At 29.9% G+C, this 27978-nt stretch overlaps 2 protein-coding genes across 3 annotated transcripts in view; one reads left to right on the top strand and one right to left on the bottom strand.

The window, feature by feature from the left end:
• The first annotated feature begins 264 nt into the window (after positions 1 to 264).
• Positions 265 to 3625, top strand: LOC135960178 (C3 and PZP-like alpha-2-macroglobulin domain-containing protein 8). Its single transcript, XM_065511407.1, has 3 exons — positions 265 to 422; positions 2326 to 2727; positions 2795 to 3625. The coding sequence occupies exons 1-3, from the start codon at positions 413 to 415 to the stop codon at positions 3274 to 3276; spliced, it is 894 nt and encodes a 297-aa protein (XP_065367479.1). The 5' UTR covers positions 265 to 412; the 3' UTR covers positions 3277 to 3625.
• A 582-nt stretch (positions 3626 to 4207) lies between these two features.
• Dyb (Dystrobrevin) overlaps positions 4208 to 27978 on the bottom strand; it is a 28773-nt gene continuing 5002 nt past the window's right edge. Inside the window, exons 2-7 of one of the 2 annotated variants that reach the window (XM_065511190.1) lie at positions 14998 to 15352; positions 14850 to 14935; positions 13953 to 14779; positions 13277 to 13892; positions 6372 to 6409; positions 4208 to 5736 (exon numbers count right to left, since the gene is read on the bottom strand). In XM_065511190.1, coding sequence (XP_065367262.1) covers positions 5668 to 5736; positions 6372 to 6409; positions 13277 to 13892; positions 13953 to 14779; positions 14850 to 14935; positions 14998 to 15335 — 1974 coding nt within the window. In that variant the 5' untranslated portion in view covers positions 15336 to 15352 and the 3' untranslated portion in view covers positions 4208 to 5667. The remainder of the gene's footprint in view (positions 5737 to 6371; positions 6410 to 13276; positions 13893 to 13952; positions 14780 to 14849; positions 14936 to 14997; positions 15353 to 27978) is intronic. The other variant, XM_065511191.1, reaches the window with a different exon arrangement.

Here is a 27978-nt window from a genome sequence, read left to right as displayed (position 1 = left end):
TCCATTTCGTCTGTTTGGAAAATAAAGTTTGACATTTTTTAACAGCGTTTAAAAGCTTTTCAATTAAAATACATTCATTTCCAAAACGACCTGAGTAATATCAGTTCGAAAATTCAATATTTTAGTTTATGACGGTCTTCATGCTAATGACCAAATTATATACACAAGTCTATACATACAAATATACACACACACAAAAATGTAAGTATATACAAGTATTGGAGTAATTCTTTGCTTAGGTTGAGAGATTTTCAAATTGTTTGTTTAAAATCAGTCGTTAGCCGAAAATCGTTGTGTAAAGTAGAGAATCGATTTATTTCAGTAAAGAAACATCATCAAAACGTTCAACTGTTAATTAATTAATAATAAATTAATTTTGTTTTCTATTTGAATTTCTTCAATAATAATCAAAATGCCAATTGGTAAGTATAATTTGGATTTTTTTTTTTGTCTGTGAAAATAGTTTTAACTGGTGTAATTGAAAATATTCCAGCATATTTATGAAAATATGTATGTAGATGTTCAATATAGAATGTGTTGTACATGGCTACTCGTATATAAATATGTATGTACTACTATATACTTTGTGATTTAAGTAAAAGTTTTCCTACTCTATTATATTTCACTAAATGGAGATTTGGCTAAATTCCAAATTGTTAAAATAAAAAAAACAACTCAAATGTGCACACGTACATATGGACATAGTATATCGCTCACAAAATGCAAGAACGCCACAACTCAAACCACACAGTTTTATGAAAAATTATTTTCACTTTACTTTTATCATTCATTAAATATGTTTAATTCAAATTGTATATGTATTCACAAATCTTTCCAACTCAATAAATTAAAGAATATTACTAAAAAAAAAATATAACTATTTTGAAAGATTTCTGTTATAGAACAGTTTTTTAGTATCTACTTTGAAACAATTTAAATTGTGAGTTGTGTCGTTCTTGCATTAAATACGCGATATATGAATACTTGTATAACTTGCTTTATTATTTATTTAAGGTATGCAAAGGTTGTTGACAAAAAATAAAAAAAAATCGACTCAAAAAAGTAGCAACAATATATTCAAAAGACAATACTGCAGAACATCATCATAGTATAAACGTAAATTATTAATCTATAACGAACTGGAATGATTGAAAATTTCAGGCTGCTATAACGTTGTTTTTTTTATTTATCTATTTTTATACAATTAGAAAAAAATTTCATTGTTCTTTTATCCCAATTTAGTAAAACATTATAAATAAGACCTATAGAAATTAAGGTTTTATTTAAGTACAGTTTATTTAAGATAAGGTTGCAAATCTTTTGATATGAGTAGATTTTTTTTTAATCGGTTTTTTAATACTTACTTACTCTTATTTTTTATGGGGTTTAGTGATGTTTCAAAATTGAAAACTGTACATTTCTACGATCTCAAATATTATTTTATTTTTGTTGATATACCTACCAAATTATTTAAAAAAGTTGTTTGTTTTGAATATTTTTTTAATTGTTTACGAGCATTAATATGTATACATCTTTGTACCAGAAAATATTGTCATTTTGTTTATATACTTGTACATTTGAATTAAATTCACATTCTTCATATACATACATACATACATCCAAACATATGTATAAACAAATATGTGTATGTATGTACTATATTCAAAGATCTTATTGTTTTTTCTCTTTTTATTTCATTTCAAATCTCCCAAATGTTTTTTTTTATATAAAAATAGAAAATGTTTAAATACCTATTCAGATTTAGTATAATAAATAAATAAATAAAATAATTTGTAATGACACACCGAATCAGGCAGGTGTCTGTCTGTCTTCTAGTATAAAAGGTTTAATTAACTAGGCAAATACTAAATAACAAATTAATACTCATAAATATGTATGAACGGCTTTTCTTATTGCCGTTATCGGTGGATTTAAAACCTCTCTCATGCAAAGTTTGGAATTTAGTTAGAGGGAGTCATTGCGAAATAATAGATGATGATGTCATGTGTTTTGTTTTGAGCTCTGAGTAATTCTATTATATATTCGAATGATGTGCTAAATGATTTATATGTACTATGTATTCAGTTTGCAAATTTGAGCATTGATTGTGAACAGTTTGTTAATTGAAAGTTAACACAAAATCTTTAGAAATCGAGTAAAACTTAAATGGAACATGTTAAATGAATTATGTATGTACATATGTCTGTAAATGAAAGGTGTTGTATTTTGTTAAACTTTATTTGGAATTTTTCGATGAAATGTATAAATGAAATCATAATTTGGAATATTTTTATTAAACTATTGGTTAAATTATTCTAATTGCAGAAGTCAACACTCCCGATAAGTTGGAATACCAATTTTATCCAGCTTCTGGTGGTGTTTTCACATTTAAGGTTCGTTGCGCCAATGATGCTCACTTGGCTCTTACATCTCAGCCGTCAGAAGCCGATCCCATGTATGAAGTATTTTTGGGTGGCTGGAGCAACTCAAAGTCGGTGATTCGTAAAAATCGTCAAAAGCCCGATGTCGTTGAAGTCCCCACTGAGGGTATTTTAAATGCAGGAGAATTCCGTGGCTTTTGGGTTCGCTGGTACGACAATGTGATAACCGTTGGTCGTGAAGGTGAAGCTGCTGCTTTTATGTCATATGAAGACCCCGGCTTGTTCCCTGTCAACTTTGTGGGCGTGTGCACTGGTTGGGGTGCCACCGGTAACTGGCTTATTGATGGTAATTATCACACTAATGATTTTATTTGACGTGGCCTAAATCTAAAATAATTTTGTTTACCTTACAGAGCCTGCTCCATCAGCACCACCTGCAATGGGATTCTCAGCACCCACTGGTAGTGGTCCCGGCTGTTGGGTACCCGCTGCAAATGGTGAAATTCCTCCCGGCTCTATGGAGGGTGGCTTCGATGGCAGTGAACAATTGTACATTGCCCGTGCCAGACATGAGGGTGATCTGATCCCTGGTAAACTACATCCCTCACATGGTGTATGCTATATTGCCTGGGGAGGTGGTGAACACGGACACAGTGAATATGAAGTTATGTGCGCTGGTGGCGGTACCTGGGTGCCAATCAACGATGGCAACATTCCACCAAATGCTGTCCCCGGTGGCGAAACCGCTGAAGGCGAACCATTGTTTGTTGGACGCGCCACTCACGATGGTACCATCACTGTCGGAAAAGTGCAACCATCACATGGCTGTTGTTACATTCCTTATGGTGGTGAAGAATTGGCTTACAAAGAATTTGAAATATACGTTTCCAACTAATAAAAGCCGCATAGGATTTTGCTCATTGGCACATAACAAAGAGACACAGTAGGAGGATTAGCCACAAGCAAGTCGCACTGATTGAATAAGCACAGTAATCAAAATATATTCTCCATTCAGAACAGATGTTTAGATAAAATCTGAACTAAAACATTGCAATTATTTTCTACACATTTATACATACATATATTTTTATATATTGTTTTTTAATTTAATTTTTTTTTTTTTGTTTAATTTAAATTATTGTTCATTTTAATTTGAAAGCGAATCTCAAAGATTTAACAAATTATTGCTTTAAATAAACACAAACATAAATAATAAAAGTAAAAGTTTTCTAACTTACACACTACATACATATGTATTTTATTTTTACTTTTCTTTAGTTGTGTTTTTGTTGAAAAGTAGAAAAGGAAGTCGGTATCTGGGAGTTGGAATGAATGATCATATTATATTAATATGCCAAGGAAACCAGATGCTCCCTGATTGAAATTTTAAATTATGGGATTTGAAGCACAACTATTATTATAAGTGTGACGAATTTAAGTGTCCGGGATATTTATACAAAGTATCCAGGTCATTTATAAGGCCCAATTCCGAAAAATCACTCACGAAAATAAATTTTTAAAATTTTAAAAGAAAAATGTTTTTGTAGGGTATTATATGGTCGTTTTTTTTGTTTTTTTTTTTAAATTCTTGTTGTTTCTTATTCGATTTGAATCAAAGCTATTTAAAGAATAATGTTAGCAGAAATTATATTTTATTAACTTACCAGAATCTTTTTAAGGAGATGGAATGTTAAGGTTTTCGAATAAAATTTCTTTAAAAATTGTCCGTTCATTGCCAATTGAATTTTGCACGGTTCACGCTATTGAAATCACTATTTAATTTAGACTTCTTCTATGACTTCTAGAATTGTAAATAAATAATTCAATTGTTAACTGCCATTTGCTATATTTATTATTTTGTTTGTCTATATAAATTCATCATGTACTTGCGTGTGCAATGTACATATATTTTTTATATTATGCACAAAGTTTTTCTTTTTCTTGAAATTCATATTTCATTTTAAGTGTTTGTTATAATTATTTGTTTAAACTCTATTTTAAAATGATTAATTAAGTACGCACAATTTATGTATTCATTTATATTTATGTTTATAGATTTTATAATTAACAATAATCTCGTCTGCTATTTCCATTCATATTTTAATATTTGTTTGAATATTTTTATGTATTTATGAAAATGTAGTTAGTTACCTGAGCCTACAAAAAGAGCTAAATATCTCATTTTGAAGATTTTTCAGCAGAGTAAAGAACATTTTTTATACGAAAACTATGTATACAAAATTACACATCAAAATTCCAAAATTTAGGATGGCAAAATAAAAAAAATTAATATTTCAAAAGTTACACATAGCTGTTTTTGTAGGCACAGCTATTATATATACATATGGACACTAGAAAAGGCCGTTTGGAGTTAAAAAAAAAAGTTACATTACATTTGAGAAATTCCATATTAAAATATTTTTGTGGCGATTCTAATGTTCATACGTAGATACATATGTTCATAACATATTATTACGTTTTATTATTATTATTTAAAGCATTAAAAACAATCTTGATTTTAGGGAAATGTTTTATGTTTGCTGTGTTTAGTATCAGTCAATTGGTGTATTAATCAATGAATAGGGAAATTAGTTTTTCGCTTTTTAGATTATGAATCATTTAAATATATTTTTAATACAAATGCATTTTAATATTACATACATATATGCTGAAATTCTATATTATATAAAAAGTAAATGGTTTTATGTAAAACTTGTTTTTGACAAGATTAAGCAAAGAGTTTATTTTAAAAATAATTTTGAGAAAAAAAGTACATACGTATCTTTCCATTTATGTTATTCTCATTTTCATTAAGTAACAAATAATTTATACGTACATGTGTGTGTTTGTGTGTATGAATTATTTCTATCGACTTTTAAAAACTTAATTTTATGGTATTTTTTATTAAACTAAATATTTTATTAATTTATAAATATTAAAAATATTATTCATTTATTTATTTTAATTATTATTAGAATTAAATAAAAAAAAAAAAAAAAAAACGCTTGCATTTCCGTTATGTATGTATTTATGTTAAGTATCTTCAGTATCTAAGTATGTATGTCTTCAAGTCAGTTAAGTATACGAGTTGTTAATAAATAGTATATATTTTTGTATATAATAGGTTTTTATGTATGTATATGTTTATATATTAAGATCATATAATAATTATGTATGTATGTATTTAAGTATGTATGCATTTGAACTAAGTTACAAATCATTTCATATAATTTAATAAGTTTTTGTTTTAGTTCTATTAATTTTTTAAATAACAATAAACATGGAATTAGTTCTTTTGAGTATGTAAAGACCACTGGGCGAATTGTTCCTGCCATTGGCTGCCGCTTGAATTAGTCTAAAATAAAAAAGAACAATAACAAAATAAAGTTGTTGTTTTTTAAAAAAAAAAAAAAATAATTACATATGTATGTAACCACAAATCAGTAAGCATATACATTTACGGACAAATAAATAACTATTAAATATATAATTTATTACAAAACAAAATTCAAATTCAAATTGAACTTGTCACAATAATTTAATGAATTAAACGTAAATCTGATTATTTATTCTCAAGACACCAATGCCATCTCTGTACAAAATTTGCTGGATTCTTCTTGGATAACAATAATAAAATATTTTGAATTGTGTATCAATCTACATAAGTAAATTGTGATATTGTTCAATTAATGAAAAGTGGAACAACATGATAAACCACAAAGTTAATATTTAAAATAAAATATTCATTCACATTGTTATGAAATTGTCTTTTACGTCTAGGACCGTGTTAAATTTATATCAATTGGATGGAATCTTTAAAATTAGCTCATAATATTTAACTTCATATGTTTTCCAAATCGTACGTTATGCCCGGTTATTAGCTAATAGAACCCTGATTCTCCACAACTATGTGTATTGCAGTAACTATTGTGAAAAATTATTTGTTTGTCCATACAAGCATGTTTTTAACTAGACAAAATCTTTCTTTACCTTATCCGTCCAATCGATAGATTGTGGGTCATCGAAATCTGTAAGATGTATTAAAAAGTTTTATGTAGAGCAATATGATTTACAAGGGGGAGTAGAATTTGTGATACGAAAATAGATAGTTTTAACAACGTTTACAAATACACACGAAAATTATCTATGTATGTATGTTGTATATTATGATATTTAAACATATGTATATGTATGTATGTATAAACCTATAGATAGATATTTCCTATTTAAACAAATGCACAAAAGATTACTCATTTTTTAACTATTCGAATGACAATTATTTACAGAATTTTGAAAAAACAAAATTTTTTATTTTTTTTATTTTTGTATTTAATACTTTTGTGAAACAACACTCATTCACTGTTGGAGTGAGTACATACATAGTTCAATAATGTAAGAGGAAAGGCATAATAAATTTTATAGTTTGTATGTAATTTCAACTAAATGTACACATGTATTTCTATTTTATTTACATCATAATCTTTTACTTGACATATTGGTTTTTATGCAAGTATTTACATATGTATGTATGTATGTATGTTTTTTAAATAATATTGTATAAAATCTCTCTACCTTGAAATCATATTTGTAACATATTTCGAATTTAGCCAAAGAGAGATTTTGTTACAAATTATGAATAGCTCAAACATGAAACTTAAATCTGATAGACTACACGTAAAAACAAACTAACTAGAGGAATTTATGATAAAGAGATTGATTGGTTAGGAATGTTTTCAGTCTGGAAGTATTGAAAAATTTAGACAATAGGCAACAGAAAACAGAAAATTATAAAATTTCAAAGAATGGATCATAAAAGAAGCGCGTGTATATTGAAAATCTAGCATCTAGCTTTCTAATGATATCGTAATTTGGTTATGCGTACACAAATCCAATTTGAAACTCTCTATTATCTGATTGATAGGGATTTTCAACTTGGATATGATGTATCGGAAAATAATAAAAATAATAATTGTACCTTGGGATTTGTTTCAAAAAAGTAATTTTGTAAGAGTAACAGTAACAGTAAAAACAACGAGAATATTAACACTGAATATTTTTATAAACTCAAACTATATTTCATAATATGGGCGTGCATAATTAACTGCAATTCATCGATTGTCTCACCGATTTCATGCAGTAGGGGAAAACCAGCATCCGGATCATCAATTAGGATTTCTGGATAGTTTTTATATCCCATTATACGGTTTATGTTAGCCTGTTCTTCGGCAATGTCAAGATCCGAATCTAATTCAATGTCGTTATCATTCACAAGATGAAACTCAATTACATCTTCGGGGTCGGCGCGATTGTCATGCTGAGAGTTTAAAAATGTTTCGTATTGTTGTTGGAGACTAAAAATGCCACTATCGCCAAGATTTAGACGACCAAAGCTGTAATCCATGTCGAAATTATCATACTCTTCATCTTCGTCCTCTGATTCGCCACCTTCTATATGACGTATGTCTACATAGTGCATTAAATATTATAATTATACATGGGTACATAATACAAATATTGACAATAAACAATAGATTAATTGAAATTCAAATTCAAATCGATTTTTTAATTTCGAACATTTCAAAATTAAATATGTACATAGATAGAGCAGAGCCATGAGACATAAATCTAACAATTACATCTTTTATGCTTCGAACGTCTATTTGGAAAGTAATCTAAAAAAATTAAAACCAAAAACAAAAATTACATTTACATACATATATTTGTTGTTTACTATTGTAACTTCAACCAATGAAGAAGCACGCTATCTTATTATCGTTATCGTTACACATACATATGTATGCATCAAACATTGTGGCCAACACATGACAGGCAGACAGACACACTTACCTAAAGGCAAAATAAAACGGGCCTGCGAAGCTTTAATCGCTTGTTCTGCAAAGACACACACACACATACGTTTATTTAACAACATATACGACACAAACTTACAAACATCACTAACCGTACAACTATGCAAATATGTATGCTATGCTGCTATTTTAAATGTAACAATTAATTCAATAAAATGTTGAATTCTACATCGGTAAATTAGTAAAAAGTACATATGTATGTATGTAATATGATTGATCATAAGCCACCGTTTTAGGGATACGTGTGTCTGTGCAAACGCGCATCAAAATAGCGGATGCCTTTAATACTAAGGTGGAGGGAGGATCAAATATTACAGCATTTTATAAATTAACTTTGTTGATGAATCACAGCAATGACACGGATACGTACTACTGCAGCATTGAAGAATGTATTCAAATCAACATTTACCTGTATTTAACTCATTCAGAAGTGTAGACAATGGATTGGAATCAGAATTAAAAATCTCTTCACTAAATTCATAATTTGCATTTGGAATACAATCTGCTGGATTAACTAATTTCGAATAATAAATATGTATTTGTATAATATGTGTTTCAAAAATTTACATATAGTATATTTAATGAATATTCAATTTAACACATTAAGCTATAATGCGGTAGTGCTATTTTCGGCTATGCCGAATTTTTTATACCCAACACCAAAATGTTTTTGAAAATACATACATACACACTTTGGGGTTATAACCAAATTTGGGCCCTACAACCAAATGTACCATAACATTTTTTCGGCTCATTTTGGAATAAAAAACTTACCCACAAAGACGATTTTTTAAAGTAAAAATTTTCTCAAATTTGTATTACTTTTTTATATTTTTATAGTAAAAAAGTAATACCGTTTTTTTAAATAACTTTCTTTCAATGGTCTATTCGACTATGCTAGGACCATTTTGATATGTGCAGACCTTATTAAAAAACGTTTTCCTATTTTTATACCCTTCATCATGAGTGTTAAGGGTATACCGATGTCCGTCTGTCTGTTGAGATCAACTCACAACCATTTCGGTTGCTATTTTAAGTCGGAAAAATCGGCCCAAATGGCTGAGATATAATTTCAGACCAACAATGATGGGTCACCAACATTTCTTTACATATTTTTTTTCATCAAATTTTTTTTTTTATCAAAATATAGTTTTCAGTAAAATTGTTTTGGTCTACTTTGGTGAAGGATAATTGAGATTCGGCACAACTGAATACAGCACACTTACTTGATTTAAATAGATTTTGTTATTAAGAAGTCAAGATAAATGACATCCTAAAAACATACAAACTAAAGGATAATACCAATTCATCCCCAAAAAATGCAACTCATTCAAGACCATAGAATTTCGAAATGTTTTGTAAACTCCATTATTTTTTTAAATTTTTTACAATTTTAACCAAAATGTTTGTTCAATCGAAGTAACATAACCAATCTGAAATCATAGACACTCTTATCATTGTACATATTGAGGGCTTATATTCAATATGGGTTATCTGCTGCTTTTCCATAAATGGCTTCTTTATACTCTTCAGTATTATATCGTTGATCTATGGTATCTACAAGTTATTATTTAAATTTATAAGTAATGTAATGTTAAGAATCTGTGAACAGCTTATGTTTTCTTTGCAATTTTAACAGACTATTCAGTTTATCGAAATAAATTATTGAAAATGTTGCCTCTGATTTTTACGAAACACAAACAAACTGAATATTTAATATATGTATACATAGACAATATTCGAAGACAAAAAAGAGAAAATCATATTAATTCGCTCATATCTGAGAATTTACTGTTGAAAATAAGATAATTCTGTCCACTACTAGATCCAGGCCAGAATTCCACCATTCGACACTGATAAAATTTGGCATATACGGGTGCACACTCGTAGTTTCTAAATCTTATATAAATATTTTTTTAAGAGTTTCAATTCAACGTGCTCAAAACCAAATTATCGTTATTGGTTGAACCATGGTAGAACTAGCAAAGTTCCTATTGACTGTTCAATAGGAAACTATATAAACAATTCAAAACTTTCCTTATATATGTATATATATTTTATATAAATATATTTTAAATGAAAAGAAACACACAATACATTAGTGGTCGAAATACACGATCAATCTGAACGTAACGTATTTTCTTTTAAATTCTTGAAATCATGAAACATGAAAGGACAACAATTGATCTGTCAGGTTTTCAAACACCATTTTCCTAGACAACACCGAGATAGGTTGTTATTTTTGGTTGTGGGTATAATCAGGTTCCTTTATTGATACAGAGTTTTTCACTTGACTTCATATACAAATAATTATCATTTTACAATGTTGTACAGTAAAAGTTTAATACTTGCAACTTTAGTCATTAAACGAATCATATAAAAAAATCCCTCATAGATCGTTAATAAGAGGTAAAAAATCTGTGATCAATCATATTATCAATATAGATTTTTATATGAAAAATCTAAAATCACTCATAGATCGTTATTAAGAGGTCCTAGAGGAAAAAGAACAAAAATCTGTGATCACTCGTATTACCCACCAAATATTGATTTTATATGAGAAACCTAAATTTTATATGAGAAACCTAAAACCTAGATCGTTATTAAGAGGTCCTAGAGGAAAAAGGACAAAAATCTGTGATCACTCATATTACCCACCAAATAAAAGGACAAAAATCCAAATATGATTTTTATATGAAAAACCTAAAATCACTCATAGATCGGTAATAAGAGGTCCTAGAGGAAAAAGAACAAAAATCTGTGATCACTCATATTTTCCACCAAATATCGATTTTTATATGAAAAATCTAAAATCACTCATAGATCGTTATTAAGAGGTAGAGGAAAAAGAACAAAAATCTGTGATCACTCGTATTACCCACCAAATATCTATTTTATATGAAAAACCTAAAATCACTCATAGATCGTTATTAAGAGGTCCTAGAGGAAAAAGAACAAAAATCTGTGATCACTCATATTTCCCACCAAATATCGATTTTTATATGAAAAATCTAAAATCACTCATAGATCGTTATTAAGAGGTCCTAGAGGAAAAAGGACAAAAATCTGTGATCACTCATATACCCACCAAATATCGATTTTTATATGAAAAACCTAAAATCACTCATATATCGTTATTAAGAGGTCCTAGAGAAAAAAGGACAAAAATCTGTGATCACTCATATTACCCACCAAATATCGATTTTTATATGAAAAACCTAAAATCACTCATATATCGGTAATAAGAGGTCCTAGAGGAAAACGGACAAAAATCTGTGATCACTCATATTTCCCACCAAATATCGATTTTTATATGAAAAATCTAAAATCACTCATAGATCGTTATTAAGAGGTCCTAGAGGAAAAAGGACAAAAATCTGTGATCACTCATATACCCACCAAATATCGATTTTTATATGAAAAACCTAAAATCACTCATATATCGTTATTAAGAGGTCCTAGAGAAAAAAGGACAAAAATCTGTGATCACTCATATTACCCACCAAATATCGATTTTTATATGAAAAATCTAAAATCACTCATAGATCGTTATTAAGAGGTCCTAGAGAAAAAGAACAAAAATCTGTGATCACTCATATTTTCCACCAAAAATCGATTTTTATATGAAAAATCTAAAATCACTCATAGATCGTTATTAAGAGGTCCTAGAGGAAAAAGGACAAAAATCTGTGATCACTCATATTTTCCACCAAAAATCGATTTTTATATGAAAAATCTAAAATCACTCATAGATCGTTATTAAGAGGTCCTAGAGGAAAAAGGACAAAAATCTGTGATCACTCATATTACCCACCAAATATCGATTTTTATATGAAAAATCTAAAATCACTCATAGATCGTTATTAAGAGGTCCTAGAGGAAAAAGGACAAAAATCTGTGATCACTCATATACCCACCAAATATCGATTTTTATATGAAAAACCTAAAATCACTCATATATCGTTATTAAGAGGTCCTAGAGAAAAAAGGACAAAAATCTGTGATCACTCATATTTTCCACCAAAAATCGATTTTTATATGAAAAATCTAAAATCACTCATAGATCGTTATTAAGAGGTCCTAGAGGAAAAAGGACAAAAATCTGTGATCACTCATATTTTCCACCAAAAATCGATTTTTATATGAAAAATCTAAAATCACTCATAGATCGTTATTAAGAGGTCCTAGAGGAAAAAGGACAAAAATCTGTGATCACTCATATTTTCCACCAAAAATCGATTTTTATATGAAAAATCTAAAATCACTCATAGATCGTTATTAAGAGGTCCTAGAGTAAAAAAGACAAAAATCTGTAATCACTCATATTTCCCACCAAATATCGATTTTTATATGAAAAATCTAAAATCACTCATAGATCGTTATTAAGAGGTCCTAGAGGAAAAAGGACAAAAATCTGTGATCACTCATATTTTCCACCAAAAATCGATTTTTATATGAAAAATCTAAAATCACTCATAGATCGTTATTAAGAGGTCCTAGAGGAAAAAGGACAAAAATCTGTGATCACTCATATTTTCCACCAAAAATCGATTTTTATATGAAAAATCTAAAATCACTCATAGATCGTTATTAAGAGGTCCTAAAGGAAAAAGGACAAAAATCTGTGATCACTCATATTTCCCACCAAATATCGATTTTTATATGAAAAATCTAAAATCACTCATAGATCGGTAATAAGAGGTCCTAGAGGAAAAAGGACAAAAATCTGTGATCACTCATATTACCCACCAAAAGGACAATAATTCCACCAAATATCCATGAAAAATCTATAAGATCGTTTAATTTATATTTTAAAGTTACCGAATTCGGATTCGGTAAGTTGACATGCACATAGTTGTTATCATTAATTTGATTGTGATCTGTAGGATGCACATAAGTAAATTATTTGTGTATAGATTTTTCAAATGAACCGCTCTGTTTCAGTATCTGGATATTTTAACTCAATAGATAATACTTAATTTAAAATGAGTTATTTTATTTAAGAAAAATAAGTATAATACTCACTACCACTCCCATTAGTGCTAAAAGGGCCTCGCATTTCTCCACCCATTTGTGGACTAACATGATCCATTTGATTTGGATTAAACGAACCTTGATTCATCGAGGCTGTTTGTTGTAAGCGCAATACATTCCCAGTGCCCATCAATGAGTGGACAGACGATTGGGTATGCATCGATCCAATGGGAGACGTTCCCAGGGCGTTTATACCACCGCTACCACCACTGCCTACCACTGAATGACCGCCGCCTGGCATAGGAGGTGATTTACCAGAACGAGGGCTAGAATTCGGCGTGGATCTTGGTGAAGAAGTTTGTTGACTCTTTAACATTCGCATTAGACCCTCCAGTTGTTCCATTAACTGCCGCCGTGAATCTTGCAAGGCACCCAAATGGCCTTCGAGTTCACCTTTGCGCTGACGCAATGCACGTAATTCACTAATAAGAGCAGGATTTTCAGGTGCCATCTGTTCTGCTTCCTGTTGTCGCCTTAACCTCGCTATTTCACGCATAATTTCTTTATTTTTTGACTCTAGTTGTGTTATAAGCTCCCGCTGTGCGCGCGAGTTGTCTGAAGTTATCGGATGCTGATTGTCGGCATTGGCTGCACTGCTGGTACTGGGCTACATGATAAAATACAAAAATTATATGCATTATAGACAATTCAAAAAGGTGTAACTCACTGCGCGATTTTCCTGGGCAAGTCGGGCTGCATACCGAGCTATTAAACGGTGCTCTTCATCATTTGCTGATGCAGCTGCTACCCGTGATGATGAGATACCATTCGCACTGTCAATACTTCGTCCGGTGGCTCTTGAATCGATGGTGCTAGATCGATCAAACATAAGACCGCTGGGCAAGCCTCCGCCCCCACCTCCTGGTACAGCACCACCTAAGCCATGGAGCATTGTCGGATCAGCGAAACCATTATGCGAAGGCAGTGGTGAGGGTGGCACAATATGTGACAAATTCAGTGTCTTCTCGGGCTGTTCAGGAAATCGTGGCAACACTTGAGTCGTCTTCTCGGGCACACATCGGAAACTTTTGCGCAACGAATGACCGATCTGTTTGCTGGGCGATTTGTAACTTGAGTATTCCTTGACTTCGTGATCGTTTTGATGGTTCAGTGATGTCTTGCCATGCCAAAAGCATTCCTGGCACAGTTGGTAGGCGTGACACCGCTGACAACGGTAACGAAAGCCAGTGAAGTTTTCCTTGTGACAGACAGAGCAGATTGTCGGATGTACAATCGTTTCAACTGTAGCCAATCGATGCAGCAAAGGTAACCATACGAGACACGATGGGCCCGGTTCAGACATAAGTATTGCCATGAAATCATTAACAGTGACCTTATTTTCAGAAGAAAATATCTGCTCCTCCAATCCCTCTTTATAATGAAAAGTAGGTGATTCGTATACAGCAGCCGGCAAAGCAAGCACCTCTCTTAAAAATTCACCCAATTTCCAGCTAACCAATTGACCAGCACCATCTGAGATCTGAGAAAATATATCTAAAGAACCAACAAGCAACGGCTGCTATAAATCCCACTTCTTTTTGCACTCATCTAACATTCTACTCACATCTTAACTTGTCCACCAACTTGCCGGAGCACATCGTAGCCAAAGCTACTTTTATAGAGAACACACGTATTTTGCCAGAGTTATCACTGCAATTGTAGCACTTGCGATTACTATTTATTCACAAAAATTCCAGTTCGATTTAATTTACCTGGTATACGCAGCTAGCAACCAATTCAGCAACAATCCAGCCTTCGAGTCAACTGGAACCTGTTGAGCAGTCGGCAAACGCTTGTTCAGATTATGATACAGCGATGATACAAGCGTCTCTAAACGAGCCACACTAACATCGCTTTGTGGTTCCAAAGTATTTAGACCATTTTCACGAAACGCCTCAATAACATTCCATATATCGACTAAATGCAAATTTGTCGACTTTTGAATATAACGCAGTTTGGAAGCTGTCCGATACGAAGCAAAACGTATTGAATCGAAAGTCTGTAAACGTAAGTCTTGCAACAAGGCAACTCGAGGTTCAAGTTCCATCATAATGACCAATTAATAATCTAAAAATAAAATGCATTCAAAAATTATTATTTTACTTGAGTTGTAGGTAAATTTTAAAGTGTAAACATTTATGTATGTAAAGTACTGTGCAGAAAAAATGCAATAAAATAAGGGCAAACCTAAAAGTTTGTTTATTTTTCAGAATATTCTATTTTCAACAAAAGTAATTTTACGAAATTATGCTCATATTAAAGATTAACAAAAGCATAAACTTTAGAAGTAGTTTAACGTTTTTTATCGGCTCCAAAATAACAAAATTCTAAAAATTGCTTAACATTTATGGTATTTTCCCAACGATAAAAGTAATTTTAAAAGATAAATACATATGTATTTGAATACAGTAATATGTTCATTAATTTTTAACCGGGCAGAATATAATAAATGCCTACAACTTATTCCAAAAAAATAATGGATATTAAAAAACAAATTTTAATATTTTGCAAAAGATAATTTGCAGCACATAAATAGGTTGTAATATTTTTAAAATTTAATATATTTATATGGTCAACGCATATGTAATCAAAACGTTTCATGAAACTACATACCAACACAATAATCACTTTAAAAACGGTGCTCTTTTATGCATCATTCTTTCCTCTTAACTTAAACTTGTCTAAAACAAGAGTGAAAATTCTAAATTAATTCATTAAAAAAATAAGCTTTAGAATTTTTAGATTTCGATCAATTTGGATTAACGTTCGGAAAACTTAACCAAAATTTCTATGCAATTAGTTAAATGTTGTATTTAACATAAAATTAGTCCTTAAATCAACGAACTGTCATATTACGCTCACTTTTTGACATTTATGATCAGTATACTCTGGCAAATCATCATGAATAGATTGACGCTTGAAGAACCAAATTTACTTTGAAACCCAGTCATCGAGTCGCACATCTTAAAGACAACTGTTTTATCGCAAAATTGTATTCAACGATGAGGCTAATTTTTTGGTTTGTTAATAAACAAAATTGCCGGATATGGAGTGAGACCAATACACAACAGTTACCGCACCATTATCAATGATTTTTTGTTTGAAATATGGAATACATTGATCCGTAACCATCGATTTATTGAAATCAAAATTTGACAAATAACTTGATTTCGAGAAATAAACCTGTTACTTGGCCTCCAAGGTCGTGCGACTTGATAAATCTAGATTATCTCCTTTAGGGCCACGTGAAGTCACTGTTTTATGCTGATAAACCAGCAAAAATTTACGCCTTGGAGACCTACATCGTGTTATTCGTGGCATACGCCCAGAATGCGGAGCAAAATTTGACGTACAGAATGCGCTTCACGAATAACACCGCGAAATCATTTTCAAATGTTAATGCCATGCATTGATCTTTCGAATAAAACAATTTTTTTGATTAAAATTAAGTTTTTCTGTGTTATTATTTACAATTTCAAGAACTATTGGGCTTAAAAAATAACCTTTACTTATATTTCCCTGCTGTTATTAACACATCTTGGATGCAATTGTTTGATTAAACGATAACAAAGGAGTAGTTTATAGAACTATTAGTTATGACAATCCGTATACAAAGTTTTATGTTAAGAAGAAGTACATCCTTAATAAGTCACGGGGTACATTTAAATGCAGTTCCATTCATCATCTATGTAAATATGTGGACAAAATTTAAAGTACATATTAAATACGATTATGAGTTTTTGATGAAAATTATTAGTGAATTAAAGCTGGGACATTCTTTAATATACTGTTTAACAATAAAAATTTTTTTGTTTATGCCGGAAATAGATATTTATACATATTCCTATATATGTACATATATGTATTCTATATACATACATATCTATGTATGTATATGTATATATCATGTACAATAAACTAGGCCAAATACTTTCATGTATTATTAGATTGACTTTATGTCTATACTTTTATGTACGTTTTCTGTACAAACATAAATGGGTCCTTCGTACGTATGTATGTTCAAACTTTGTAAGTAGTATGTAGTATGTATTTCACAAGGAATTTTTATTTTTTATTTAGTTAAATGACTCACTCGAGTTTCAAAATGATGTCGCATTAAAACATTAAACATTCTTCTTCAAAGAAATTTTCATAAATGAGGTGGCCATATTTTTACTTTGAAAAGAAAATCTTTCAATAAAATTAAAATAAAAGCTTAAAACATATGGACATTTATATTTAAATTAGGGTTGAACATTTTTTTGACCTCAAAATACCTTAGAACAACATTATGGACCTTATGACTTGATAACAAAATGTATTAGTAGTTGTAAAAAGTTATAACTACTCTAAAAATTAGTTTTTGAGTAAAATCATTTCTAGGACTTTTATACAAATCGCGCGTTTAAAAAAATAAAATCTGCTACATATTATTTATAATTATAATGAAATATTTAAAACAAATGCTAATATGGGAACTTTTCGTTAAAGAAAATTCGTTAGTTTTTGTATTTATGTATAATACAATTTAATTATAGATGTCCTTTCCTTAATCTACAACAAATAAAAGGCAGTTACAAAAACAGAGTAGTTAACTTTCATTTAGATATTGGGTCATTGACCTTATCTGCTGTTTTTATAGTACAAGCGAGTATTTTGAATTTGGAATTTTTACATGTATTTTGTTTTTATTACAATACCAAAACACATGTAAAATTTCAAAATGAGAGCTAAATTACACTCACAAAAACCATTGATTATTTTTCACATTTTACAATATAGAAATGTTAAATATCCTTAAACGTTGCAATAGCATGAAAAATGTCTTTAAAGTTGTTTTCACTCATCCAATCTAGGGTTCCTATTCGGGAAAAAGTTTCTTGGGAATTCCTGAGAATATTTGTCTGTGATTTGTTGCCAATCGAGTGATTCGATTATATCCATAGATTTTTTTAGTCGTGGTAACCAAATTTATTGTTAATCAAATGATTTTCGGTTTCTTGTATAGAAAAAATCTATGGATATAATCGAATCATTCGAATACCCAGTAAAAAATAATGGAACTCATATTTTAATTACGTCGACAAATTCGAATACACATTTCATGCTTTTATGAAATGACATTATAACTAACATCATAATGTTAACATTGATTTTTAAAAATTCTTTAAAGGCTCATTTGTTCAAATCAAAATCCTTAGTACACTTTGAATTTTAATATTTTTTATTGTTAATAACTTCTTGTTGAATAGAAGAATAATAGAAATTTTTCTACTTAAAAATAACATGTAAATATCGAAATTTTACACTATCAGAAAATAGGTTTATATGAAGTACAATGTTTCCAAATATTAACAACATCAACATCTATTAAATGAAAATACATATGTATAATGTAAAATTCATTGGTTTTTCACTAAAATTTTAACTATTCAGGTCATCTATTTGTGGTGCATATTCTACTTCATTTTCCTCACTTTTTTGCTGGTTAGCGTATAAATATGAGGCATTAAATATTGAGTCACTACACTTTTGGCAAGAAACTTATTCCTACTTTGGACTCAAATTACGACTTCCAGATAATTTTCTTTAAGGTTGCTTTTTTCTAAACTTTTAACGTTTTATATATCTTTCACTACCTCGATTATTTTGTGTATACCCTGTGTACGTCAATTTCTGCAATTTCTGTGTACGCCAATTTCTGCAACGTCCGTCTGTATGTTGAAATCAACTTTAAACAATCCACCAAATAAATTTCGTTAAAATCGAGAAAATCGTTCCACAAATGGCTGAAATATTAGAATTTTCTCACCTAATTCCACCCAAGCCAGTAACTTAGATGATTAGAACAGTCAATAAAAATAATTACGAAAAGGTCGATATAAAAAGAAATAAAAATCTGTTTCATTTCTCGCTGCAAAAGATGACAATTTTCAGTGTGAGTCACTGTACACATAATTATACCTGTACGAATACATATCTGTACATAGATCTACAATTATTGTATATAAATATGCATGTCCAAATACATTGGCACATCCATTCATAAATTTTCCATGAACACATCCATATATATAGTATGTATACTACAAATATATATATATGTAAGTAGATAGTAGTTTCACATTAATTTTAAAATTTAGGTTGCTTTTGTCTCATCAGACGTCTTCATTACAACAATGGAAGAAACTTTTCCTGTAATGGCAAATACATATTATTTATGTATGTGTAGATATATATATATGTATATACTTTATATATAATACATTCATAGTTTGCCATTGTGTTTTAACTGAACTTTTTTTTATCTCGAGTAAAAGTTTTATTTTGCCTTCCCATCATTGTGAAGTAATTGTGTGCTTAAGTTGACATTTAGTTGCTCCAAGATAAAAACTCGTACAACTATTAATAGAACACAGCTCTGATAAATCAGTGAAACAAGATAAAGCGAAGAATTTCTAATAAACACAAAAATTAAACTGAATAATTCTTTATACACACATACATATACATTTTTGTAAGTACAGTGTCCTATAATAAAAATGGCACAGCATCAAATAAGTGGATTCGATTTTAAATGCTAAAATATATATGTATATTGATAACTCATAACTAGAATTTGTTGCTTTTGTGCTAAAAAATCATCGTTTAAATTAAGTTTTTTTTTTTTAATAAATTTACACAACTATTATTATTTATTTATTTATACTATTATTTACATTTCATCTATTTTACACATGTATGTCAATTATTTATATTGTACATTTATAAATACATATTAACGTAAAGCTCATTTACGACAAGACACCTTCATAACTAAATAATTGCAAATATTTTCAACTGAGTAGCTGTGATGGGATTTGGCACTATTACGTTTTGAGTAGCACAATGGAACACTCGATACTATTTTGGCACAGTTTGTGGTGGAAAAATGGAAAAGATAAGATTAATATCATATTTAGGATATTTTGGTTCTAATTTTATTGATAACTGTTAAATAATTACAAAATCTTTCCCAATATCTTTTAACATAAACATTTTTACTTTTTGCCGAACTTTTTTACTTTTTTTATTTATTTTTTTTTTTTTTGAATTCTCCAAATTGATGGCAAGGGTACGTAACCAAAACGCCAGGGTATCCCACACGATTTAAGTAAGTCCCTAGTCGACCTATATCTTCATATAGGAAGCTGGAAAGCTTAAAAGACTTCACGATATGAGTTTTAATTGGTACTCCAGTAACGAAGAGTTTTAATGGTCTCCACCAGGGTTCATCAAATTAAAAGACACGCGGTTGGTGCAAACGACGTAAAACAGGAACCGTTATACGAAGCCTTACATCACACACGTGCCAGAGTGAGACGCAAAATTGTCGAAGGCAAAAAAACTAAAACGGGCCTGATTGCACTTAAAAAATAATTGCAATGACGCGCGAGTTGTTAATCAACCCAGACCTACTTTACGACTGACTTTTTTACTTGGTGAAGAACAGCTGAACAGCTGTTGTTAACTGAGTTAAAGTTTTATATTTAGAGTCGGCTACAATGACAGAAGTATACTTTAACTTGTCTGTGGTGGTGGTATCGAATTTAGATTTCTTTTGGGGACATTTTTCACCACACGTTTCTTAATTTCTTCATAGTAAAATTTGCTAAAGTTAACTTAAACAAATTAAATGAAAGGCTCCGAAAATTTATCAATCCGACCAGATACATTTTGATCAAAATTATAATTTTTATCTTGATTAATAAAATAATCGACAACCCAAAACATCCGCAGATTAAACTTAATTTAATCTTAAATCTTCTAGTCATAACCCAGCCTGAGGCCATCATAAACACCTTATGTCATTTGCAAATACGAATTCAAAGCGGCTAATAGCAAATGACGTAGTATGTTTCGATTGAATTACCATTACTTTTTAACAAATTGTGTTAAAAAGTGATACATATTAGGTTTATTTTGTGAAAAGTAGTTTTGGCACTATTAAATCCCATCACTGCTGAGTAGTACACAAAAAAAAACATTTCTCTAACTCTTTCAGATAATTTAATCCATTTATAAAATTTCAAAGTACATGACTTAAAACATTTAAAATTTCTAGCTCACTATAACTGAAATAGAAAAAGGAAACTTTTAAATCATATATGTTTCATCAATATTGGTGGACAATAACATACTTAAAAGTGTACCACAAAAAAAAACGTGTGGCCTATTTATATATAAGATTTCTCTATGAAGGCAGCACTGTTTAAACAGCTGATCTTGTTTTTGAAAACAAATATTTGTTTGAAGTTTATTAGTTTTTGTATTTTTTTTTTTATTAAAAGTGTTAAAATGGAAGCAAAAATTATTTATTTATTTTATCATATTTAGAAGCTACAAAAAAGAAAATTGCATGTGATCGTTAAAAATGTAACACTTTAATTAGTGGTACAAAATATGTTATATGCTATATTTTGAGCCAGAAAACGCCATTATTTTTTGACCATAAGGTGGTCTGAACAAAGCACATAAATATGTAATATATGATCATATCTGTTTCTTTAAATATCACGTATAAGATAACAACATTTGATGAACATTTATATAAATTTATTTGATTTCGTAAGAAACATTTTTATCCCGAGTTAAGTTTACGGTTTAAGTCCCACACACATATGAAAATGTGTATTTTGTATGGAATATATTTAATTTACTCCCACCTCAAAATATTTTGACATTTTGTGAATTAAATAAAATTTGTGTAGATGATAAATGAATTAGTATTCGGATTTGTTGCGTCGTAGTAATTTATACATTAAAATACGTTAACAAAATACACTAATAATAGATTTTTCAATAAAAAATACCATGTTAATGACGCAAATCGAAGCACTAAAGACCCAACTTCGAAGACATGCGACACAAACTGAAACAAAAACGACACAAATCGAAGCACTAGCGACGCAACGTCGAAGCCATGTGACGCAACTTCGAAATCACAGAAATTTTAAAAAGACTCAGCTTCGAAACGATGCAAACCGCGGTATTGGTGAATATATTTAATGGATATTGGTACACGTCTTCACTGATATTTAGCTTTCTATTTTTAAAAATAACAACTTTATTAAAAAAAGAAAATCATATTTGTAACCACAATACTTTGTGCTTGATTTTTACAACTAAATGATGATAACAATGAAAACATATTGTTATATTTATAATAATGACATGATCACAAATACTCCATAATATGATCATGTGGTTGCAATCATAACATGGTCATGTTATCTAATAGGTTTAAAAATAATTATATTATAATTGAGCTGGAATCATAAAATGATTGTTTTACAACATATTATGATCATATATCGGCTACCATATTTTACATGATCATATTTTGATTTGGGTGGAATCATAAAATGGCTGGAAACCATCATATTATGGATGTGCTACTTTAATGTATTTGGTTTGGTATGTACTAAGGAGTGAGATGGAAAAAACCTTAACACACGTTTTTCTTTAAAACTTTTAACCAAAGCAATTCGTGCTGAATGCTCTAATGGAATTGTTTTGAGAATATATGTATATAATTTTAAGAATAAATTCTTTCGAACCAAAGTAAAAAAAAAATAAAAATTTGGTGAATATATACTAAATAATATTATTGATTTCTTATGGTTGATTGAAGGTAAGTCTACATATGTGACTAGTTTTAAATAAAAAAAAACCCACATACATTTTTATTTTGTTTAAAATTGAACTTATAATATGCAATTGTTGATTTTTTGTTTTTTTTTTTTTGTTGTTTTGGTTCATGTATTTCAAATTCTATTTACACTCCCAATTATATTCTGTATCAGTTATGCCTAAATTCATTTGAATTTCTTTTAAATAATATGTATGTATGTGTATTCGATATTAGGAAACAAACATTTAAAAGAAAATATTACATATTTATTATCTAAATATTTAAATTTAATAATAAACCATTATCCAATATAAAATCTCACATCTAATTCCATTAAAAACACAAAAATATTGTATTTTTCAGTTTAAGCTGTTTTGGTTTTCTTAATGCACTTAATATGAGAAATATTACCACTTCTATTCTCGTATTAGAAACACGTATGAATAAAAATGTTTGTAATCCAATTATATTTATGTTTTGAGAAAAATTAATATAAGTATTTTACTATATTTGAGTAGAACTATTTCTTGGTCATAAACACATGCATAAATAAGTATGTTAATATGTACATATGTATGTACATTAGGATTGTCACCAAAAATTTAGATTTTCTCAGCCAAAAACAAATGTTTAGTTTGCTAAACAATTTTTGTTGCAGCATTATAGGCAAAAATTTATTTTTCGTGTTAGATACAAATCCTTTCATGACTTCCTGGAGCAAGCAACATTCTCCGGACACAATGATCCGGATTCAGATTTTCAAATATTTTGATTCAAACGACATAACCAGGTCTGTGAAGACCTATGAATAATTTGAACGTTAAGAAAAATTAAAAAAGGAAACTATACATATGGTAGGTCTTTTCTGTGTATAATGTAAGGGGATTCACAAATTAATAATGCATTTGCATAAGTAGCATTGCATGTATTGCAAAAAGCCGGTTTGTTTACAGAATTCACATGTCAGGTATTCGTGCCTTGAATGCCAAACAAAAAAATTTACACATACTTTTAGGAGACCTGACTATGTATTTCCATACAAATCCCATATAGGTCTGCACAGACCTGGTTAAAGCGGGTCAATCCTAATGTTTATATGTAGATGGGGAAACTCCAACAATTTTGAGAATCGATGAAATTGAATTGATATTAATTTGTTTGTATTTCCTTAGTGTTTCGAAGTGAAAAAAAAACCTTGACAAATTCCGTCACTTTAAAAGTTAATAAATATAAAATTGAAGAAAATGTGATTTGTGGAGATCCAAATTAGTTTAGGTTAGTTCTAAATTTTCATATAAATCGTTGGTAATTTTCGAAATACATAATGTATTTACAAGGTGGCGCAAAAGTAATCCTCCTATCAGAAAATGCTATAAATTTTGCGATTGGCCCCTAATGTCAGTTCTGTTTTGACATTTGTGTAGTAAACACATGCGAAATACACGTTAATAAACAATGTTACGCTACACTGCTCCAGAACGCGGAATATTGCTGACTATTTATTTAACCAATAATCGGTCGGTGACTTTGGCACAACGTGAATTTCGTCATCATGAGTGATCAGGCCCATTTCCATCTTAGCGGGTACGTAAATAAGCAAAATTTACGCTTCTGGGCACTGAAAATCCGCGTGTAACCCACGAAGAGCCATTACACCCGCTCAAAGTCACTGTATGGTGTGCTGTTTTCGCTGGAGGAGTCATCGGACCTTTTTTCTTCGAAGACGTCGCGGGCCAAACGGTTACTGTGAATGGTGAGCCATACAGAGCAATGATCAACGAGTTCTTTTTGCCGCAACTTGATGAATTGGGATTGGAAAACATGTGGTTCCAACAGGACGGTGCAACGGCACACACTGCACGTGCCACAACCGATATGCTGAAGGATGCATTTCCCGGGCGCCTAATCGCCCGTTTTGGCGATTTGCACTGGCCGCTCCAGACTTCTTTTTGTTGGGCTTTTTGAAGTCGCGGGTTTATGTCAACAAGCCTCAGACTCTTGCAGTTCTTAAAGACAATATCCGTCAAGAATGTGAGGACCTATCGCCGGAAGCTCAAATGACAATCACCTGTGGCGGCGGCCATTTACATGACATCATATTATCGACTTGATGTAAAAAAATTTAAAAGACCAAATAAAAATAATCCACAAGAAGAATAAAAGTTTTCCATTTTTTTTTAATTACAGCCAAAAAACATCGGAAGTTTACTTTTGCGCCACCTTGTATATGTACATGTTTTATGTTATTTCATACATGTTTACACTGCACGTAAGTAGCACGTAAATAGTTCATCATTGAAAATAATTTTATATAACTAAATATGTACCTATAAATATTAGCAGACTTCACAGACTGTTCACACGCCCATATTTATTTCTGCATGATGCTTTCTTAGTTCGAAAGTCGATACTTATGAACCACTTTGAATACCATGTAAAGGCCGCAAATCATATTATAAGGCTTCTTTGGGATGTTTCTTTAAAAAAAAATAAATATTCTTCATCGGGTAAATAATTCAACGCGTTCAGAGAAGAAAACATACTACTGAAATGTCGAATATACATCTACATACATAAATACATGTGTTTGTAAATCTATTACAAAATAAAATTCAGTTGAAAAAAAAAACGAACAAACAAAAATAACAAATAACAACGTTGATGTCGGCTTTAATGAATATGAAAACTTGGTATAAGTACGTATAAGAATTCCAATTCCTTTTATAAATTCTTGACCCAAATATTCAAAATTTGTAGAGACACACGAGAATCCCACGAATACTTTTTTAAACGTTTGAAATAATTCATCTCTCCTAGAGTCGAATGCGGTTATATGATTGTCGAATAAAAAATAACTAAGTTATACGCATTTTTTCAGACCATATGTTAAACAAAAACTATTATTTTAGGCATGTTTCACTTCACAGGCTTTTGCTTAAAAAAAGAAAAAAAAAATGTCTCACAAATAGCTGAGATATAAGCAAAAAAAGCTCGATTTATTTACATATGTATGTCTGGATTACTAAATAAAATTTAAAAAGTATAAGAATGTACACTGAGAAAATGAGCAAAATCATTATTTTAATTTTAATCATTTATTTTAGTGAATGATTTTCGGAAGTTGGCCTTAATAGGAGCTATACTAATTATGGACCGATTGCCTTGAAATTAGGTAGTGTGATTTATTTCTGTTGAATTTTATGTGGATACTAACTTTTTTAAATGATAAATCCTAGTTAAAGTGATTTTCGGAAGCTGAAATATTCGTTCTCACGATAATTGAATCTATGCTCCGAAACGCCCGAATCTCACTTGGCCAATTACTGTCGGTCCAGCGACATCTGAAAGAATCAACCGTTTTTCTCGGGAAAGTACGTTTGACAATTGTTATAAAAAGAACGGCCTAAAAATTGGGATCCACAATGGGCCAATTTCGGGAAAAAATATTTTTATTTTCAACTAATACGTTTTTTTTACGTATTATGGAGAAGGTTATACACACAGTTGCGAGCATAAAAAATGCAACGACTTCCAACAGCACTGATTTTGCTCAAAATGGCATCCAATTGTTCACATCTGCTGTTTTTATAACCTTCACCATGAGTGACAAGGGTATATATAAGTTTGTCATTCCGTTTGTAATTTCCACATTTTTCATTTGCGACCCCATAAAGTATATATATTCTGGAACGTTATAGATAGCGGAATCGATATAACCATGTCCGTCTGTCCGTCTGTGTGTTGAAATCAACTTTCCGAAGCCCCCAAATAACTTACATACACGATTCATACATCAATATCGCTATTTAAAATCGAGAAAATCGGTCCACAAATGGCTGAGATATAAGGAAAAAAACTAGGACAACCTCGATTTTTGACCTATATCTGGATAACTAAGTCATTAATATAGACAATATGGATATCTAATGATTGATATTTCAAAGACCTTTGCAACGACGTATATAAGACCATAGTAATTTGGACATACAATGGGTCAAAATTCTTTTTTCATCAAACATTTTTTTTTGTCATCAATTCTTTTTCTTAATTAAAGAAATTAAAAAAAAAATTTTGAAAAAACTTTTTTTAAAAAAAATTAAAAAACAATTTGGAAAAAAAATTTTTTTAAAAAAATTTTGTTAAAATAAAAATTTTGATTTTGTTTAAATAAAAATATTTTTAAGTATAATTTGGTGAAGGGTATATAAGATTCGGCACAACCGAATATAGCTCTCTGACTTGTTTATATTCTTATTGATCATAGGCAATTATTGTATGACATTTTGTCCAATTTTTTTGTACGTAAGGATAATTATTAACTGTTTTAGTAAAAACATTTTCTCAAGAAAATAAGTTTTATTTTCACGTTAGAAGGCAACGTTTTAAAAGAAATCAAAGAAAGTACAATTGTATACCAAATTTTGCAAATTTTAGTCGATTCCTGGCAGCGGTTTTCGTTATACGATTGACTTAGTTAAAGAACAAAATAATATTCATCCTAAGCAAATATATTTTTTATGGACCACCTTAATTTACATTCAGAGCCGGTCAAAATAATAGCACCGTAGAACCTTAAAGCAATTACGAAAACTAAATTTTAATTATTTAAATTCTAGAAAAGCCAATAACCAATAACAATAAAATATCCTCTATCAAAGGTAAAATTTCCAAAGTAGCCATCCAAGAGCCACCAAAAATAAACGATATGATGAATAAAACACAGATATAAAATTATGGGTTGATCGTGGATTTCCTTCTATAACATTCAATGCTCAGATATAAATAAAAGAAATTATGACCTTAGAAATTATCTACGGATTGATAAATTGATATAAATATGATTTTCAAACTAAAAGGTCAATGTCGTGACTGAATTTTATTAAATATAGATGGCTAAATGTTACAAAGATAGTGAAAGAAAACAAAAAATTTAAGGAATGAGGAATGAAATTATATATTGTTACGAAATTGTACTTGAATTCAAATATAACGATTTTAACATTATATGCTTTCAAATAAC

The sequence above is a fragment of the Calliphora vicina genome, chromosome 5 (genome assembly GCF_958450345.1).
Source record: "Calliphora vicina chromosome 5, idCalVici1.1, whole genome shotgun sequence".
NCBI lineage: Eukaryota > Metazoa > Arthropoda > Insecta > Diptera > Calliphoridae > Calliphora > Calliphora vicina.
This window is presented reverse-complemented; position numbering and strand designations above follow the sequence as displayed.

Excerpts from the sequence above, each read along its gene's own strand:
- LOC135960178 (XM_065511407.1), top strand. Across the intron at positions 2,728-2,794 it reads CGGTAACTGGCTTATTGATG|AGCCTGCTCCATCAGCACCA; the intron begins GTAATTATCACA and ends TTTACCTTACAG.